Below are 21,117 nucleotides of genomic sequence, written 5' to 3'. Positions count from 1 at the left end.
CACTTTGCAGGGTTTCATTGTAATGCTTCAGAGCAGAATCAGGACATGAGATAGAGGAGATTGGGGCCAATGAGGACTGCAAGTTCTTCATAAGTTTCTGGGTGTTAATGGCCTGTATGTTGCTATAAGTGTGGAAAATGGGGGTGACCTGAGTGGGATGGCAGTTCTTGATAGAGAATGAAAGAAGGTTGTGGTCAGAGAGCGGGGGAGGGGAGTTTGTGAAATCATCCACTGAGCAAAGCCGGGAGAAGACAAAGTCGAGGGAGTTTCTATCTTCATGCATTGGGGAGTTAGTATGCTGCGAGAGGCCGAAAGAGGAGGTTAGAGATAAAAGGTGAGAAGCAGATGGGGAGAGGGAAGAAGCAATGGGGATGTTGAAATCACCCATGATGAGGGTGGGGGTGTCACAGGAGAGAAAGTGTGGAAGCCAGGTGGCAAAGTGATCCAGGAACTGATGAGAGGGGCCGGGAGGACGATACACCACCGCCACTCCCATGGAGAAGGGGATGTAGAGTCTGACAGCATGGACCTCAAAGGAAGGGAAGACAAGTGAGGGTACTTGGGGGATAACTTGGAAGGTACATTTGGGTGAAAGGAGCAGACCAACGCCTCCACCTGCTCTGTTGTCCGATCTTGGGGTATGAGAGAAATGTCCACCATATGAAAGAGCAGCAGCAGCGGTGGTGTCTGACTGCTGGATCCAGGTTTTAGTAAGGGCCAGGAGATTAAGGGTATGTGTCCACGATCAGGATGGCCGGCGGTATCGTCGGAGCGGCTTAGCCGCTCTGCGGTAAGCCCCGCCCCCTTTCTGGGACGCGATGATGCCGGATGTGTTCACAGCACACATCCGGCATCATCGAACCCCACCATAGGGCCCTGTGCTATATCTTGCGGCGACGCAGCGTCGCCGCAAGATATACGGACATGCTGCGATCTGAAAAGACGCGCATGTCCGGAGTCGCAGGGCCACCGCGTGCGTGTTACCACGCATAGTGGAGACGGGATTTCATTAAATCCCCTCCACTATGCTGTAACATCTGGACGCTGCGTGTCTGACGCTGCGGCTCTATGCAGCGTCAGACACGCAGCGTTTCCTGCACGTGGACACATACCCTAAGAGAATTAGAAAGGAAGAAATCATTGATGAAGGAGAGTTTATTACACACAATATCGAATGACAACACAATGATCAGATCATTTCTGTCCGCGTTGATTGTGGAAACCAAAAAGCTTTTATAAAAGCCTCAAACTTCTGTGTATGAATCAGAGCTGAGATCTAATGTGATAGAAGATTACAGTGTGGGGAAGAGGGGAAACCTTCATATAGAGGCCGGTGGCTTCATATAGTGACCGACTCTGGCCAAATCTGTCTCTTGAGCCGTAGTAGAAGATGAAGATGTCGTCCTCATCATGAAGTAGTTATTTCTCATGTCGCGTGTAATGAATATCTCCTGCAGTATTGCTAATGCCGATTCCAGGGTCGGTAAATGAGACGAGAATTAGCGTTATGGAAGATGAGTCTATGAGAAACGTATTCAGCTGCCGACTCCGAGGAGGAAACTGCTTGTTGTCTGTGGCCTAAATATATAGGATTTATTAGTAGATGTAAAGAAGGAAACTAAATACTGTAAAATAATAAATCTCCTCATATGTTTCCCTTATTATCTCCAGTAATTGTATTATTACAGGATTCTTCTGATGTTACATCGGCTCATCTTCTCATTCAGGTCTCTACAATATCAGATCCTCTCAGTGAAGATCCTCTACAAAAGAACATTTTCCTGATTTACCCATCAAAGATAGATATGGACAGAGACAAGATGGCGGAGAGGATATTACACCTCACCCTAGCGATCCTCTTCCGGCTTACTGGAGAGGTGAGAGATTCTGAAGACGTCACATTACATCATTCTTATCTATGGGAATAACAGATGGACAGAACTGGAGAGGTGAGGACTCTGGAAATGTCTGTACTGAGATTTATTAATGTGTCTCTCCATTACCAGGATTACACAGTGGTGAAGAAGACCTCTAGTGATCGCTGTCAGGACCCTGTGTCTGAGGGATGGGGAAGACCCCTGAGCCCAATCACGGGGCCTCCACCTCACCCCCTGATCCATGAGGACATCAATGACCAGAAGATCCTAGAACTCATCTACAAGATGATTGAGCTGCTGACTGGAGAGGTGACTGCTGGGAATGCTGGGACATTATACAGTAACACTATGAAGGGATCAGGGGGGTGACGGTATCATTGTATGTGTCAGGTTCCTATAAGGAGTCAGGATGTCGCTGTCTATTTCTCCATGGACGAGTGGGAGTATTTAGAAGGACACAGAGATCTGTACAAGGACGTCATAATGGAGGTTCCCCAGCCCCTCACATCTCCAGGTAATAGACAGGACTAAATACATACAGCCTAAAATTATCTGTATATGTAGAATGAATTCACTCCCTGTATGTGTTTCCCCCAGATCTATCTAGTAAGAAAACAACACCAGAGAGATGTCCCCGTCCTCTTCTTCCACAAGACTGCAAGCAAGAAGATCCCAATGCTCCTCAGGATCATCAGGTAGATGGAGAGAAGGTGTCAGGAGATCTCCACTACACTCCCTGACAGAATTTATGTGGCTTATCCATGTTATGTAAATAAAAGCTTATAACCTGACGTTAAATTCATCCATTGGTTGTATAAATTATTCTTTGGAAAGCTGAAACCCTCCGAAATGTGGTTTAGGTTAAGAAAATAAATTGGCATCAATGCAGAAATATCGATCAGTTAATGGACACAGAATGGTCAGATTTTGGCAAGACAAAAGTTTTGTCGCCCACAGAAAGTAATGTGATAAATAATTAACCTAAAATACAAATATATGTTGCATAACATTGGTGAATGAAGTTGTGGTGCAATTAGAGTCATATTTAATATTTGTGTGAATTCCGTGAGCTTGAAGGACTGCATCCATGCGGTTCAACAATGATTCATACAATTTATTAATGAAGTCATCAGGAATAGCAAAGGATGCAGTCTTACATGCCTCCCAGAGTTCATCTAGATTCTTTGGTTTTGTCTTCCAAGCTTCCTCTTTCATCCTACCCAAACACGTTCAATGATGTTCATGTCTGGTGACTGGGCTGGCCAGTCCTTGAGCACCTTGCTCTTTTTTGCCTGGAGGAACTTTGTTGTAGAGATGGATGGATGAGATAGAGCACCATCCGGCTGCAGAATTTGACCCCTTTTATGATTTGGAATATAAGAGGTAGCTAATACTTCTTGATATTTTAGGCTATATTGCCTTCCACCTTGCAAATGTTTTGCACACCCCATACTGAATGTAACCCCAGACCATGATCTTTCCACCATTAAATTTAACTGTTTTCTGGGTGTATTTTGGATCCATACGGGCTCCAGTAGGTCTCCTGTAGTAATTGCGGCAGCTGTGATGTAATCCTACTGAAGATTCATCAGAGAAATCCACCTTCTGCCACTTTTCCAGCCTCCATCTGTTTAGCAGGCTGTGAGACTTTGCAAATGCCACTCGGTTTTTTATTTGCCTTTTGTTTAGTGCTGGCTTCAGGGCACTGATTCAACCATGGAGGCAATTTCGAGACAGAATCCTACAAATTGTTCTAGTTGACACAGGGACTTGAGGTGACCAGGCCTGTTGGAGCTCTGCTGCAGTGGAAGAGGGGCTTCCTTTGGATTTTCTAACCAACAAACGTTCCTCCTGTGCAGTTGTCTTGCGGGGTCTGCCAGACCTGGGCTTCTCAAACACATCTCCAGTCTCTTCAAATCTTTTTTTAATTCTTTGTACTTGATGCTGAGGCATATTAAAGGTGCCAGCCACCTCTGCAGTGGATCTGGTCATCATCCTCTTGATAATCCAGGCTTTGGTCGCAGGGTGGATTTTTGGCATGTTGTCAGAACTCAAGTTGCAGTTCAAGTGAAGGTCTGGGGTGCTGGGTTTCTCTTTATACACACGAGTCACCCGCTTGGGCCGTGGTGTACTCCGTACCGGGTCCAGTACTTAAAGGGGATGTCACGGTGTACCTGGGTGCCCAATTAAAGGAAAGGTCTTTTAGGGGTTTTATGAATATAGTTTGTGACGCCACCTGTGGTATTCGGTCAGTAGGGACCGACGATGCTTAAAGCGGTCCACTGGGGTGATGGTATGGCAGCTAGATGGTATAACTTCCCGCAGGTGAAGTAGGTCCCCAGGGCTCCCAGTGTATAGGTGAAGATGATGAATGGTGCGATGAAGAACGAGGACACAGGTTTGCAATGTCTTTACCTGGTTTACTGTAGGCTTCAGGCAACTGCAGTCCAGGGCACCAGACAACAGGAAAGGCAGGGTCCGGCCGGCTTGGAGGCAACTCCAGAGTCCTCTCACCAGGTGTAGATTAAAGCCTTCCTCAAAGTGCCTAAGGCTTCAAATAAGGTCCTCACAGTTCCTCTCTGTCCCTCATAAAGATTAGGACACAACCCATATGACAGGTGAACTGGACCTTTTTACAGGGTCTTTATCATGACATAGTCTTCACTGTGTCTCCTGGGTATCAATGCGGACAAATGTTCTACAATCCAGCTGTCCTGCTGGTTTCTGCTATGCCACTGTATAGTTCAGCACGGCCACGGTCTTCCGGCTACCGGCATCTGCACTATCCAGGGAGGTAGCCAGCTCTCATCTCTGTTCCACTGGCGTTCTCCTCCTGCGCTTTCTCTCTCGTGCAATCTCTTCCACAATCTGTTTGTCCTTCTTAATCCTTTCAATGCTTGAGCTGCAGCACCTCCGGCTGCACAGCTCCAAACATGTCCCTATGCTCAGACTGCTCCAGTCTGCTGTCAGGCACTCTCTGCTCCCTTGGTCTCTCTGGACCAACTGCTCATTTCTCTGTCTGACAGAATGCTCTCTAACTTCCTGTCAAGCCAGAATATATAAGGGAAGTTCACTCTGAAACCGGGTTCGGAGCTCCCCCTTCTGGCCTGGAGTGTGAACGTGTTGTATGTGAGATTTACCTGGTGAAAGTTATCCTTCATCTCCTCCAAGCATGACATCACTCTCCCCAAGGGGAAAGCAATGCCACTGTGACAACCCGGACTCTGGGGCTTCATACACACACACACACACACACTAATTAACCAATCATTTACTGAGCACAGGTGAGGATGTAAGCTAGGATTGGGTGCATTATACGACCAGGCGACAAAACTTTTGTCTTGCCAAAATCTGACCATTCTGTGTCCTTTAAGTGATCAATATTTCTGCAATGATGCCAATTTATTTTCTTAACCTAAACTGTTGTGAATTCTGTGGCAGAGCTCCCTCCTGTGGTCACAAGTGGTACTTCGGCTGATTCTGTCTGTGAGCTTCCGTTGGTGGAGGAGAGTGGTACTGCGGCTTCTGAGTTTCCTTCCTCAGGTGATGTGGTGAAGTCGTTAGGTGCTGTTCTATTTAACTCCACCTGGTGCTCTGATCCTGGCCTCCAGTCAATGTTCTAGTATAGGACTTGCTTCCTCCTGGATCGTTCCTGTGGCCTGCTGCTCTGCATAGCTAAGTTCCGCTTTTGTTATTTTGTTTGCTGTTTTTTCCTGTCCAGCTTGCGTATTTGTTTTTTCTTGCTTGCTGGAAGCTCTGGGACGCAGAGGGTGTACCTCCGTGCCGTTAGTTCGGTACGGAGGGTCTTTTTGCCCCCTTTGCGTGGTTGTTTGTAGGGTTTTGTGTTGACCGCAAAGTTACCTTTTCTATCCTCGCTCTGTTCAGAAAGTCGGGCCTCACTTTGCTAAATCTATTTCATCTCTACGTTTGTCGTTTCATCTTAACTCACAGTCATTATATGTGGGGGCTGCCTTTTCCTTTGGGGTATTTCTCTGAGGCAAGGTAGGCTTATTTTCTATCTTCAGGCTAGCTAGTTTCTCAGGCTGTGCCGAGTTGCATCGGGAGCGTTAGGCGCAATCCACGGCTGCCTCTAGTGTGTGTTGGAGAGGATTAGGGGTTGCGGTCAACAGAGTTTCCACGTCTCAGAGCTCGTTCTATGTTTTTGGGTTATTGTCAGGTCACTGTGTGTGCTCTGGCTTCTATGTCCATTGTGGTACTGAATTGCCTTATCATAACACTAAACCACATTTCGGAGAGTTTCAGCTTTGAAAAGAATAATTTATACAACCAATGGATGAATTTAAATATCAGGTTATAAGCTTTTATTTACATAACATGAATAAGCGACATAACTTCTGTCAGGGAGTGTATGATGTGTAGACGCCGGTGAAGGTCTTGTGCTCAGTCTTGTTTTATCCACCAGTATTATATGTTTTATACTTGTGTAATGAGAACGGTGGAGATGGCAGGATTAGAGCTGATCATAGATGTGACTTCTCCATCTGTCGGTGACTTTTACAATATTTGTTTCAGGGTGAAGATCTGACCCATATTAATATTACAGAGACATATGTGAGGGGTGATGAGCGGTGTAAAGAGGAGATTCCCACATATGGCTACCCAGGTGAGTAGTAACCACTAAATGCAGAGAAGTCACAGATTCTTCTCAGTCACCGGCTGTGGCTGCTTTATCGGTGGTGTAGTCCGGCCGTATTAACATGATCACCATTTTGCCTCTAGACCACCACATTCTCCTCCACCCAAAATTGAATGCCCTTTTCTATAGATCTTACAATCTGGTAGATTCACCTACCCCTTGGGTTTAGGAGACGCTGTTACCTGCCCAGATCTGTGAACTATAAAGCCAAATGACAGCGTCCTTAGAATGTGCTGCCAAAATAGAAAATCACTAGAAGAAAAATATTATGATGGGTCTGTAAGAGAAAGCGGAGGGTAATGATGCTGTTGGCTTCCTAGAACCCTGAGATCTTATCGGATGAATCTCCCTTCTCTCCCTTCTGTGCTGCTGAATGTGATCATATGGTCCCTACAAGACCAGGTCCAGTCTTTCTGGCCAAACTTCACTTTTATGAGCGACAACATTAAATGTGCAGTGAGGCCAAGTGTGAATTTCTGGACAATAACAGAGTTTCCCTTTATCCTGACTTTTCAATTTGTATAAAAACCTACTAACTTCAAGGAGGATTGTGATAATCTACATAAACCCATCACACCGGTGCCATGATATATCTCTGAGCTGTGCGTGGCTGATGGCTGGAATATACATTTATTCCCGCCTGCAGGAGATGTGTTGGCTCCAGCCCTGGTTTCATGGATTCACTCCACCTCATAAATTACATTGTTTTTGATCCTAAGAAATTCAGATTACTGCACAATCTCTCCTGAAATGGGGAGCAATATTATTTCCTCTAATCTTCTGGTCAGGATTCATAGTAGCTCCAATGGTCCACCATAAATGAACGCAACTCTGATTTACTGTTGTTTAGTCTGTATTTGTAGTTTTCAGTTAGGCCGGCGTCACACCTAACGTATAAAAATACGGTCTGTTTTTTACAGTCGAGATACGCAGAAATATTCATGAAGGATGCGATTTTTTTTCTCCAAAAAGTATCCGTGTGTCATCTGTATGGCGAGACTTTCTCGCCGACTTGCAAAATGGACATATAATGGATCCATGGGCTCAAACATTCGTGAAAACATATATCCAGTCTATATATTGTAGGGATTTCATTCACTCAGGTGCGATGGCAGACACTCAGGAGGCACGTTCCTTTAAAAGTTCACAAAGGTTTATTGCATCATAAACCATTTGGTAAAAATAACAGAAAACAAATAGCCTCTGGCTCAGGCAAGAAAAAAAGTGTCCAGTCCTTCAGGCTCAGTCCTGGAGCCTTAACACACTCAGGAGGGTTCCACCTCCATACATATCTGCTGTGTAAAGCATTAGCCAGTCTTATATAGAGCTAACCACACCCAGAACCCATCACATGATTAGCCATGTGGTCTGACATCACCACAGGTCCTGAAACACATATATATATACAAGGTTATGTGCAAGAAAGAAATACTCCGGGCTACATTACAGCAACAAGGCACTTATGTGGCACATACCTCCGGTCGACTACAGACCCTTTAGCCATGCTACATACCTCCCCCCTCTGCCTAAAGCCGTAGGGCTTGGCACTTTCCCCCACTAAACAAGGGATTCTTGATAGGGCATCCGCATTACCGTGCAGCTTTCCGGCCCTATGTTCCACATGGAAACTGAAGTCCTGCAGGGCTAAGAACCAACGGGTGACTCTAGCATTTCTACCCTTCGTTTCCCTCATCCACCTAAGTGGGGCATGGTCGGATATCGGTCTAAATTTACGTCCCAGCAGATAGTACCGTAATGTGTCCACTGCCCATTTTATGGCCAAGCACTCCTTCTCAACGACTGAGTAGTTCTTTTCAGACGAGGACAGCTTCCTACTCAGATAGAGAACAGGATGCTCCTCCCCATGTAGTTCTTGGGAAAGGACTGCTCCCACCCCAACATCTGAGGCATCTGTCTGAAGAATAAACTCTTTCTTGAAGTTTGGGGCCATCAGAACGGGTTGCTTACATAAAGCCTCTTTCATTTCTTGGAAGGCTGACTCTGTTTCTTCGGACCACTTAACCATTACTGATTTTGTCCCTTTTAGCAGGTCAGTCAGAGGCGCAGCCATCGTGACGAAGTTTGGGATGAACCTCCTGTAATATCCCACGATTCCCAGGAAGGCTTTAACTTGCTTCTTGGAAACTGGTTTTGGCCATGTTTGAATTGCCTCCACTTTACTGATTTGGGGTCTTATTTCTCCATGACCCACTATGTATCCAAGGTACTTAGCTTCTTCTTTACCCAAGGCACACTTCTTCGGGTTTATTGTAAATCCGGCCTCTCTTATAGCATCAAACACCGCTTGGACTTTCTCCAGATGACTCTCCCAGTCCGGGCTAAAGATGATGATATCATCTAGGTACGCAGCAGCGTATGCCTTGTGGGGTGCAAGGATTCTATCCATAGCCCTTTGGAAGGTGGCCGGAGCTCCCTGTAGGCCAAATGGCATCCGGACATACTGGAAGCATCCATCTGGTGTAGAAAACGCCGTCTTCTCCTTGGCTTCCTGTGCCATGGGGATCTGCCAATACCCCTTCGTCAAATCCAAGGTGGTTATGTACCTGGCGGGCCCAAGCCTTTCAATGAGCTCATCAACGCGGGGCATGGGATATGCGTCGAACTTGGAGACCTCATTCAACTTCCTATAGTCGTTGCAAAATCTCCACTCCCCATCAGGTTTTGGGACCAGGACAATTGGGCTAGACCAACCGCTCTTGGATTCCTCAATGACTCCAAGCTTCAACATACGCTCCACTTCCTTGGAGACTACTTCTCGACGGGCCTCAGGAATTCTATAGGGCTTCATGTTCAGGCGCACATGTGGCTCTGTCAGGACCTCATGCTCTATGACCTTCGTGTACCCAGGCAACTCAGAAAACAGGTCCCTGTTTTTCTGGAGTAACTCCCGGCATTGCTGTTTCTGGGTCTTCGATAGCATCTCCGCTATAGTAACCGCTCCAACATCACCTTCTGGGTTGCTTAACAATGATGGAGTTACTGTCGGCTCTCTATCTTGCCACGGTTGACATGGTATACTTGGAATGGTTTCCGTCTTCCTGGTTGGTGAATTTTATAATTTACTTCACCAAGTTTCTCGACAACCTCATACAGCCCTTGCCATTTGGCCAAGAACTTGCTTTCCACCGTCGGAACTAACACAAGAACTCGGTCTCCCGGATTGAACTGCCTCACTCTTGCAGACCGGTTGTAGACTCTGGCCTGAGCTTCCTGTGCCTGGAGGAGGTGTTCTTTCACGATAGGCATCACCTTTGTAATCCTCTGCTGCATCAGGGCCACATGCTCAATGACGCTTCTGTGGGGCGTGACTTCGGCTTTCCAGGTTTCCTTGGCTATATCCAGGAGTCCTCGCGGATGTCGGCCATATAGAAGCTCAAACGGTGAGAACCCTGTGGAGGCCTGTGGAACTTCACGAATGGAAAACATCAGATAGGGTAAGAGACAATCCCAGTCTCTACCGTCTTTCTCTATAGCTTTTCTCAGCATGCTCTTCAGTGTCTTGTTAAACCTCTCAACAAGGCCATCTGACTGGGGAGGGTACACCGAGGTCCTCAACTGGGAGATTTTCAGGGCTTTGCATAATTCCCTCATCACCTTGCTCATGAAAGGTGTCCCCTGGTCAGTCAGGATCTCCTTCGGCAGACCTGTCCGGGAAAAGACATGGACCAACTCGCGAGCTATACTCTTTGAAGAAGAATTTCTCAAGGGAATTGCCTCAGGATAGCGTGTGGCATAGTCCAGGATGACTAATATATACTGATGGCCCCGGGCTGATTTAACTAAGGGACCGACCAAGTCCATGGCAATTCTCTCGAATGGCACCTCAATAATGGGCAGTGGCACAAGGGGGTTTCGGAAATGAGGAGTGGGAGCAGTTAGCTGACATGTAGGGCAGGACCTGCAATAGTTCACTATTTCCCGGTGACACCCAGGCCAATAGAACTTCTGCACAACCCGTTCCTGCGTTTTTTCCACCCCTGGGTGTCCACCCAAGATGTGTGAATGGGCCATATCCAACACCTTCCGTCTATATGGACCCGGCACTACCAACTGCTCCACCAACTCCTCCCTTATTTTCGTGACCCGGTACAACAACTCCCCACTCATTAGAAAATGGGGAAATCTTGTGTCCGCCCCCGGCTCCTGTACCACCCCATCAATAACTGTGACATTATTAAAGGCTTCCCTCAGAGTGGGGTCCCTATGTTGGGCAGTCCCAAAATTTTCACCGGTCACCTCTAACTCCAGAATGTCAGATGCAGGGGACACTTCCTCCTCATCCCCAACCAGAACACAAAAAGGAAACCTGTCTGACTCTGGGTGTGGCGACACCCTTCCAGGGTTCATTGGTTCCCTACTCTTGCTAGGGAGCTCATAACCTTTTCCCCACAAATCCCAAAACAAACAGAAATCCCGGCCAATAATTATAGGGTGCAACAAGTCCTGCACGACGCCGACTATGTGGGACTCACTGCCACATGCCGTTTCAATGTCCACCCTGGCCATAGGGTAGTCCTTTGCATCACCATGTATGCACCGCACTCTGACCTTTTTTCCCGGGAGCAGGTGGAGAGGAAAAGTGGCCCTCACCAGGGTCACTAGGCTCCCCGAGTCTAACAGTGCCGTTACTGCACGACCGTTCACCTTTACGGGACACGCTTGAGGTCCCTCGTTGGGCGGAGAATTCACACCGCAGGCTGGATATGCATAGTATGAACAACGGCGTCCCATGCTGCAGTCCATCTGCTCAGTGGTCTGGGTATAATGGGCAGCTATATGTCCTGGCCTGTGGCACCTCCAACAAATAACATCACCCGTAGGGACCTTGGGCACCACCTCCCCCGCCCTTTGTGACCTTGGACGTCCCACCCCTTTTTGGGACTCCGCTCCCTTCTGGGACCCCCAGTACGGCATGGGTTGCCTCCCGGAGGAGCCTTCCAACCTTTGGTATCTCTCAACCAGTCCGATGAGCTCATCAGCATTCTGGGGATCACCCTGGGAAACCCCAGTCTGTATGGACCTCGGGAGGGAATGCACAAACTAATCCATCATCACTCGTTCCACCATCTGTGCAGGTGTACATGACTCTGGCTGCAGCCATTTCTGGACCAGGTGCAACAGGTCAAACATTTGAGAGCGAGGCGGTTTGTCCCGGTGATAGGCCCAGCAGTGAACTTGCTGTGCTCTGACAGTCAGTGTCACCCCCAAACGTGCGAGAATCTCAACTTTCAATTTGTGATACTCTTTGGCATCCTGCAAGGTCAAATCATAGTACGCCTTCTGGGGTTCTCCCGTCAGGTATGGCGCCAGTACCTCTGCCCACTGCTCTGGCGGAAGTTTTTCCCTCTCAGCGACCCTCTCAAACACCGTCAGGAAGGCCTCAACATCATCCCCGGGAGTCATTTTCTGCAATGCGCATCTTACCGTCTTCCGGACGTGGGTGTCATCAGCCAGACCTGGGGTTGGGGCGCTCGCCTTGTCCTGGATGGCGGTTGCCAGAAGCTGCATCTACTGCTGATGCTCCTGCTGGCTCTGCCGTTGCTCTTGCTGGCTCTGTTGTATCTGCTGCATCAACAGCCTGTTGGTCTCTTGCTGCTTTTGCTCCTGCTGTGACTGCATCTGGACCAAGTGTTTCAGCAGGTCCTCCATTTTCTCCGGCAATGCTTGCTGGCTTGCAACAGACTTGACCCAAGACATTCAAAAATAGACTTGCGTCTCCGCTGGGAATGCTGCCCGCACGTCTACCACCAATTGTAGGGATTTCACTCACTCAGGTGCGACGGCTGACACTCAGGAGGCACGTTCCTTTAAAAGTTCACAAAGGTTTATTGCATCATAAACCATTTGGTAAAAATAACAGAAAACAAATAGCCTCTGGCTCAGGCAAGAAAAAAAGTGTCCAGTCCTTCAGGCTCAGTCCTGGAGCCTTAACACACTCAGGAGGGTTCCACCTCCATACATATCTGCTGTGTAAAGCATTAGCCAGTCTTATATAGAGCTAACCACACCCAGAACCCATCACATGATTAGCCATGTGGTCTGACATCACCACAGGTCCTGAAACACATATATATATATACAAGGTTATGTGCAAGAAAGAAATACTCCGGGCTACATTACAGCAACAAGGCACTTATGTGGCACATACCTCCCGTCGACTACAGACCCTTTAGCCATGCTATAATATATATACCGTATATACTCGAGTATAAGCCGAGATTTTCAGCCCATTTTCTTGGGCTGAAAGTCCCCCTCTCGGCTTATACTCGAGTCATACCTAGGGGTCGGCAGGGGAGGGGGATCAGGGATGTCAAATTATACTCACCTGCTCCTGGCGTGGTCCCTGCAGGTCTCTGCTTCCCCGACGCCGAAGCTTCTTCCGGTACTGAGTGGTCACATGGTACCGCTCATTACAGTGATGAATATGCAGCTCCACCTCCCATAGGGGTGGAGCCACATATTCATCACTGTAATGAGCAGTAACGGTGACCGCTCAATGCAGGAAGAAGGTGCGGCGTGGGGAAGCAGGGACTGCACAGCATCAGGAGCAAGTGAGTATAACGGGGAGGGGAGCTCTGCGCGATATTCACCTGCTCCCCGTTCCGGCGCCGCTCCGTCTTCAGCGTTTTCTCCAGTGACGCTCAGGTCAGAGGGCGCGATGATGTGGTTAGTGCGTGCCCTCTGCTGAACGTCAGTGCAGAAGATGCTGAAGATGGATCGGCGCCGGAACGGGGAGCAGGTGAACATTGAAAGTGTCGGGGGCCTGAGTGACGGAGAGGTGAGTATGTGATTTTTTTTTTTATCGCAGCAACAGCAAATGAGGCAAGTGTCTGTATGGAGCATCTATGGGGCCATAACGTTTGTGCAGCACTATATGGGGCAAGTGTCTGTATGCAGGGCTGGCGTCAGCACCTGGTGTACCCGGGCAAGTGCTGGGGCCCTGGCGAGACAGGCGGGCTCATTCAGGGCCGGCGTTAGGGGCAGGCAGCTGCCAGTGCCTAGGGCCCCTGCTCCCCCAGGGGCCCTCAGCTAGCGGCATTTCACGCAGCTGCTATGGGGCCCCTGTGAGGCAGGGGGGCCTATGGGGCCATAACGTTTGTGCAGCATTATATGGGGTAAATGTCTGTATGGAGCATCTTATGGGGCCATAATCAACGTTTGTGCAGCATTATATTGGGCAAATGTGTCTATGGAGCATCTTATGGGGTCATTATTAACCTTTATGGAGGATTATATGGGGCATATTTTAATATGGAGCATCTTATGGGGCCATCATGAACTGTATGGAGCATTATATGCGGCTCCTTATTCAATATGGATATTCAAAAACTCTTAACCTACTGATGTCTCAATTAATTTTACTTTTATTGGTATCTATTTTACTTTTGACATTTACCAGTAGCTGCTGCATTTTCCACCCTAGGCTTATACTCGAGTCATTAAGTTTTCCCAGTTTTTTGTGCCAAAATTAGGGGGGTTGGCTTATACTCGGGTCGGCTTATACTCGAGTATATACCGTATATATATATATATATATATATATATATATATATATATATATATATATATATATAATATATATATATATATATATATATATATATATATATATATATACTAGTATATAGTACTACGTGGCTTGTGGTATATACCATGTGGCTGCTATATACATACATACATATTGTGGAATACCCGATGCGTTAATATAGGCCACGCAGTAAATAACACAGCCCAGACCACGCAGTAAATAACACAGCCCACGTAGTATATAACTCAGCCCACACAGTATATAGCAGCCACGCAGTATATAGCAGCCACGCAGTATTTAACAGCCCACATAGTATGTAACACAGGCCACGTAATATATAACACAGCCCACGCAATATATAGCACAGCTCACATAGTATCTAACAGTGGGCACGTAGTAGATGGCACGCAGTAGAGAACATAGGCACGTAGTATATAACACTGCCCACGTAGTATATAGCAGCCATGTAATATAAAACGCAGTCCACGCAGTATAGAACACAGCCCACATAGTATATAACACTGCCAATGTAGTATATAGCAGCCACGCGGTATCTAACACAGCCCACATAGTATACAGCAGTGTGGGCACATATCCCTGTTAAAGAAAAATAATTAAAATAAAAAATAGTGATATACTCACCAGCCGGGATGCAGTGAAGCTCTGGCGATGAGCGCGCGGCTGCCACCATCTTTCGTTCCAGGATGCATTGCGAAATTACCCAGATCACTTAGCGGTCTTGCGAGAGCGCTAAGTCTTCTGGGTAATTTCGCAATGCATCTCTGGGAATGGAAGCTGGCGGCAGGCACGAGCGCATCGTCGGACTATGGAAGGTGAGAATAGCAGGTTTTTTTTACTATTATTATTTTTAACATTAGATCTTTTTACTATTGATGCTGCATAGGCAGCATCAATAGTAAAAACTTGGTCACACAGGGTTAATAGCGGCGGTAACGGAGTGAGTTACCCGCGGCATAACGCGGTCCGTTACCGCTGGCATTAACCCTGTGTGCGCGGTGACCGGAGGGGAGTATGGAGCGGGCGCCGGGCAATGACTGCAGGGGAGTAGGGAGGGATTAATCGGGCTGTGGCCGTCGCTGATTGGTCGCGGCAGCCATGACAGGCAGCTGGCGAGACCAATCAGCGACTTGGATTTCCATGACAGGCAGAGGCCGCGACCAATGAATATCCGTGACAGACAGAAGTGACCCTTAGACAATTTTATAGTAGATTTTATATATATATATATATATATATATATATATATATATATATATATATAGTGTGTGTATATATATATATATATATATACAGTATATATAATGCATGTCAATGAGACACATGTGTTTATATATTTATATTTCATACAGAGCTAGATAGCATAAAGTCCGGTAACTCAATTGTCGGCTTTTGCTAAATCCTTACCCAACGCGACAGGATATGAGACATGGTTACATACAGTAAACCATTGCATATTGTTTATATTTTTATATATCCCTCACAAATAATGTTAGTAGTGTATGTGCAAAATTTGGGGGCTCTACGTGTTAAAATAAAGGGTTAAATCATGGAAAAAACTGGCATTGGCTCCTGCGCAATCTCCACCAGAGAGGGAAAGCAGGTGACTGAGGGCAGATATTAATAGCCTACAGAGGGATCATGGTTATTGCCCCCCTCCTCCCCCCCCGACTAAAAACATCTGCCCCCAGCCACCCAGAAACTCCACATCTCTCTCTCTTCCCACTGCCCTGTAGCATTGGGATATGGGGTAATAAGGGGTTAATGTCACCTTGCTATTGTAAGGTGACAGTAAGCCTGGTTAATAATGGAGTGGTGTCAATTAGACACCTTTCCATTATTAAGCCACTAGTCTGAAGGGGTTAAAAAAACACATTAAGAATAAAGTATTTTAATGAAACAAGCACAAAGCTTTTATTATCTTTATTGTACGCTCAATCCAACCAAAAAACTCCCAAAATAAAAAAGCAACAATATCCCATACCTGTCCGCCGTACAGTCATGTCCCTCGCTGTAAATCCATCTCAAGGGGTTAAATACATTTACAACCTGGAGCGCTGCTAATGCGGCCGCTCCCACCTGTAAAACACTGGGGAATTAATGAAATGCAGGGAACGGAGCTTCGGTGACTAGCAGTGCCTTGTTAACTGGCAATAATTTCCATCTGTTGTCTCTTCCATTTGCACAGCAGCGTGTGACATTGATTGTCAAACAGTGAAGTTTGATTTACTTGGAGTTAGATTCTGTTGTTTAAAGGGAACCTGTCACCCCGTTTTTTGAGATTGAGCTATAAATACTGTTAAATAGGGCCTGCGCTGTGTGTTCCTATAGTGTATGTAGTGTACCCCGATTCCCCATGTATGCTGAGAAATAACTTACCAAAGTCGCCGTTTTCGCCTGTCAATCAGGCTGGTCAGGTGGGGAGGGCGTGGTGACATCGCTGGTTCTTCCTCAGCTTTACGTTGGTGGCGTAGTGGCGTAGTGGTGAACAAGCAGCGCGCGATCTGCGCTGTAATCCCTTGCATCGGTGGGGGCGGCCATCTTCCTGGGGCCGCGCGTGCGCAGATCGAGTGCTCTGCTGCACGGGGCTTCAGGAAAATGGCCGCGGGATGCCGCGCGTGCGCATTAGAGATCGCAGCGGCCATTTTCCCAAAGCCGAGTTTGCATCTCGGCTTTGGGAAAATGGCCGCCGCGATCTCTAATGCGCACGTGCGGCATCCCGCGGCCATTTTCCTGAAGCCCCGTGCAGCAGAGCACTCGATCTGCGCACGCGCGGCCCCAGGAAGATGGCCGCCCCCATCGATGCAAGGGATTACAGCGCAGATCGCGCGCTGCTTGTTCGCCACTACGCCACCAACGTAAAGCTGAGGAAGAACCAGCGATGTCACCACGCCCTCCCGACCTGACCAGCCTGATTGACAGGCGAAAACGGCGACTTTGGTAAGTTATTTCTCAGCATACATGGGGAATCGGGGTACACTACATACACTATAGGAACACACAGCGCAGGCCCTATTTAACAGTATTTATAGCTCAATCTCAAAAAACGGGGTGACAGGTTCCCTTTAAGGCTACTTTCACATTGCCGTCGGTAGTCGGCCGTCACAAAGCGTCGGCGCGACGTACCGACAAACGTTTGTGAAATAGTGTATATTGAGAGCAGCGGACGAAGTTTTTCAAGGGGTCCGCTGTCCTGTCTAAAGTCCCGGGGAGGAAAGAGTGAGAGCGAGATTTCCTGCCGGGCATGCGCAGTCGGAAACACAGGATACAACGTACAGATAAACGTTCCCTTGAACGTTTTTTGCAAAAGACGGGCCGTCACATTTTACGGGATCCAGTGCACAGCGGACAAAACGTGAGTCCATATGTCGCTAATACAAGTCTATGGGAAAATACAGCAATTTTTTTGGAGGATCCTGCATTTTCAAAAATCGACGTATTGCGACGGTAGCAGAAAGACAAAAATGTGAAAGTAGCCTAAGTGTTCCCTTTTTTTTTGAGCAGTATATATATATATATATATATATATATATATATATATATATATACTGTATATATCTACTTATACATTTATTCTATCTATTGTAACCTGTCAGTGTGATTTTACTGTGCACCGCACTGAATTGCTGGCTTTTCAATAGAACACCGCAGCGTATTTCTCACAAGTCACACTGATGGTCCGTGTGGTGTGCGAGCTTTTCTCGCACCCATAGACTTGCATTGGCGGATTTCTGGTGTAATACGATGACAATCGCATCATGCTGCTATTTCGTATGCACGTATAATACGGCCGAGAAAATAACGGATGATAGGAGCTGCCCCATAGATTTACATTGGCCCGAGTGCTGCATAGCATCGGTCCGTATTAAGGTGTAGTGTGACGCCGGCCTTAATGAGATTCTCATGCTCTGAGGTGGGGATGTGGGCGGGGCTTTATGTGGTGCTCTGGGGCGGGGCTGTGGGCGGGGCTTTGAGGTGATCTATGGTGGGGCTGTGGGTGGGACTTTATGTGGTGCTCGTGCCCCGCCCCAGAGCACCACAAAGCCCCGCCCACAGCCCCACCCCAGAGCACGAGAATCTCATTAACTGAAAACTACAAATGCAGATTAAACAACAACCACAAGACGGATTTCATCACCAAGTATCAGTGTAATCAGTATAACGGCACCGACCTGACAGTGTCTGTAGTCACTGAGCACAATCCTGCTGACAGGTTCCCTTTAAGACATCTCCGCTCTGCACTATTATACACAGTTCTCTTTAAATGTGTAATATTTCTTCTTGAAACTCATCTGACAGAAAATATTGGAGCTTCCGATAGTTTAGATTGTGAAGTCACCGAGCCCCGTGCTCTAATTACCCCAGAGAGGTTTCACCACTAGCTGCTCATTTATTACTGATGGAGACTGTTCAGTTTGATCATTTCAGTAGATGTTATTGTCTATAGTCAGGTTTTGATTACAGTAGTGTCCAGAATCCTCTGATTTAACCTCCTCCAGTTTTGTGTTCTTAATCCGGCCCCATTTTTACAATCTGACGTGTGTCACTTTATGTGGTGATAACTTTGGAATTATTCACAAAGGATAATAGAAAACAAATGGATCTTACAAATTATTTTCCACCTTCTCACAATACCCTACATACGATTGTACACTACTCTCTGGGCACATGGCCGTGTTCAGAAGGGAAGGAGCGCCATTTAGCTGTTTGACTGCAGATCTAGCTGGAATAGTTTGCAGACACAATGTATTGGGAGCAATGTTCATGGTCAACTGGCAGCTCAAAAGATCTCCCCCATGAACATGCTTGGCGCTATCTTCTCTGCCTTCCATATGCCAAGGATTGCCTTGCTCATCGCCCTTTAACACCATTACATGGATCTGGACTTACACTGGGATCCCTAGGCTTGGACCATGGTGTTACCTGCTATTCTGTGGTGTTAGATGGCAAGAAGAACAGTCAGGTAGCTGGGTCCAGGCTCGGACTGGCCCACCGGAGAACCGGATTCTCCAGTGGGCCCTGGCACTGACACCTGCTGGCATGCTGATCAGCAGCTGCCTAGGGCCCCACTGCTCCAGGGGCCGCTTGCCAGTGGCTATAGGGCCCCTGGGTGAAGGGGGCCCGCCCTGTGCCACTAGCAGCAGCCGGAGAAAGGATCGTGTCCCCGCTGCTAAAGCAGAATGAATATTCACCCTTCCCCACGCCCTTATGGGCGTGGAGAGGAGTGAATTCCATTTCTCTTTAATAGCGGGCAGCGTTAGCCGCAGGGTGCAGCTAAGGCTACGTTCAGATTAGCGTTTCCCGACGCTGCGTCGGGAAACGCAGCGGCGACGCACGCGTCATGCGCCCCTATGTTTTACATGGGGGACGCATGCGTTTTTCTTGTTGCGTTTTCCGACACGTGCGTCGTTTTTGACGCTAGCGTCGGACGCAAGAAAATGCAACAAGTTGCATTTTTCTTGCGTCCGATTTCGTCAAAAAAAGACGCACGCGTCGCAAAACGCAGCGTTTTTGCGTGTGTTTGCACGCGTTTTTTCGTGCGTCGTGCGTTGCGTCGCCGACGCAGCGGCGCGCAACGCTAATCTGAACGTAGCCTAACACTGCCCGCATGTAAAGCCGCACCACACACACACTCACAAAGTAACACACACACAGCACAGCACCGCACAATACACACACGCAGGCACACAGACTCACAGAGCAGCTCACCGACTCTCAGCATCCTGCTTCCTGTCTGAGGCAGCCCAGCTGGATGACGTCGTCATCCAGCGTGCTGCTGTCTCAGTCAGAAAGCTTCTTGGAATGAAGAGGCTGTTGGGGTGAGTTGCTGCTGCAGGGAGGTGAGCTGTGCTGTGAGTGTGACTGTGCTGTGTGTGTGTTGCTGCTGCTGCAGGGAGGTGAGCTGTGTTGTGCTGTGCTGTGTTGTGTGTGTGTGTGTGTTGCTGCTGCAGGGAGGTGAGCTGTGCTGTATGCCTGTGTGTGTGTGCTGCTGCTGCTGCAGGGAGGTGAGCTGTGTGTGTGTGTTGCTGCTGCTGCAGGGAGGTGAGCTGTGCTGTGTGCCTGTGTGTGTGCTGCTGCTGCTGCAGGGAGGTGAGCTGTGTGTGTGCTGCAGGGAGGTGAGCTGTGCTGTGTGCCGGTGTGTGGGTGCTGGCTCATCATCCCCCCCCCTGGTGTTGTGATATAGATCCTGGAGACGTGTGCATAGAGGGGCCCCTTGTGTGAGGTGTTGGGGCAGAGAGGGGCCCCTGTGTGAGGTGGCGGGGCAGAGAGGGGCCCCCTGTGTGGTGCTAAGATGTGGGCAGAGAGGGGCACACCCTCTGTGAGGTGGCAAAGCAGAGAGAGGCGTCCCCTGTGTGGTATTGAGACGTGGGCAGAGAGGGTCGCCCCCTGCGTGTGTGGTGGCGGGGCAAAGAAGGGTGCCCCCTGCATGTGCGGTGCGAGGCAGAGAGGAGCCCCCTGTAAGTAATACCAGCTACAGAGCCTCACATTTAGTGTGCGCCAGTGAGGAGTTCCCCTTATACCAAACGCCCCTATGCACCATGTGAACTAGAAAAAAATGCCACCATACATAGTACCCGATAGTGACTGCCCCCATAGTTTGCACCAGTCCATAGTGCTCTTATAAACATTGGCAGCCATCATGTTCCTCTGTGCCCCAATGTGATAGTGGAATCATCCAGCCTGGACTTCAGTGACTCCAGATTCTTGCCCCGTTCCTCACATCAGGAGATGTGTCCTAGCGCAGCAGTCTGTCTCCTCTTAGGCCGGGGCAACACCTGTGCATATTGTCTCTTCTAAGAGCATCGGCTCAGTTATGGAAATACTCCAATCACACTTCTCTCAGAGAAGATGGAAAAGCCAATGTCTCCAATTTGTCAGTCTGCGGAAATCTGACTGCACTTAAATGTCATCCAAGTGCAGATGAATTTTATACACGCACCCATAGACTTGAATGAGTCGGTGTGTGCCATCCGATTTGGGCAGCAATTTGCATTGTGCATGAAAAAAAGAGTTGC

General features: G+C 48.0%; 2 protein-coding genes across 2 annotated transcripts in view; one reads left to right on the top strand and one right to left on the bottom strand.

Annotated features, from left to right (window-relative positions):
• The window catches only part of LOC138662926 (oocyte zinc finger protein XlCOF8.4-like), an 866,299-nt gene that overhangs the window by 191,663 nt on the left and 653,519 nt on the right, over nt 1–21,117 (bottom strand). The window lies entirely within an intron of this gene.
• LOC138667353 (oocyte zinc finger protein XlCOF22-like) overlaps nt 1,741–21,117 on the top strand; it is a 44,324-nt gene continuing 24,947 nt past the window's right edge. The window contains exons 1-5 of the mRNA XM_069755583.1: nt 1,741–1,877; nt 2,007–2,186; nt 2,268–2,391; nt 2,475–2,572; nt 6,411–6,501. Of these exons, the coding sequence (XP_069611684.1) occupies nt 1,806–1,877; nt 2,007–2,186; nt 2,268–2,391; nt 2,475–2,572; nt 6,411–6,501 (565 nt within the window). The 5' untranslated portion in view covers nt 1,741–1,805. The remainder of the gene's footprint in view (nt 1,878–2,006; nt 2,187–2,267; nt 2,392–2,474; nt 2,573–6,410; nt 6,502–21,117) is intronic.

The sequence above is a fragment of the Ranitomeya imitator genome, chromosome 2, assembly GCF_032444005.1.
Source record: "Ranitomeya imitator isolate aRanImi1 chromosome 2, aRanImi1.pri, whole genome shotgun sequence".
NCBI lineage: Eukaryota > Metazoa > Chordata > Amphibia > Anura > Dendrobatidae > Ranitomeya > Ranitomeya imitator.
This window is presented reverse-complemented; position numbering and strand designations above follow the sequence as displayed.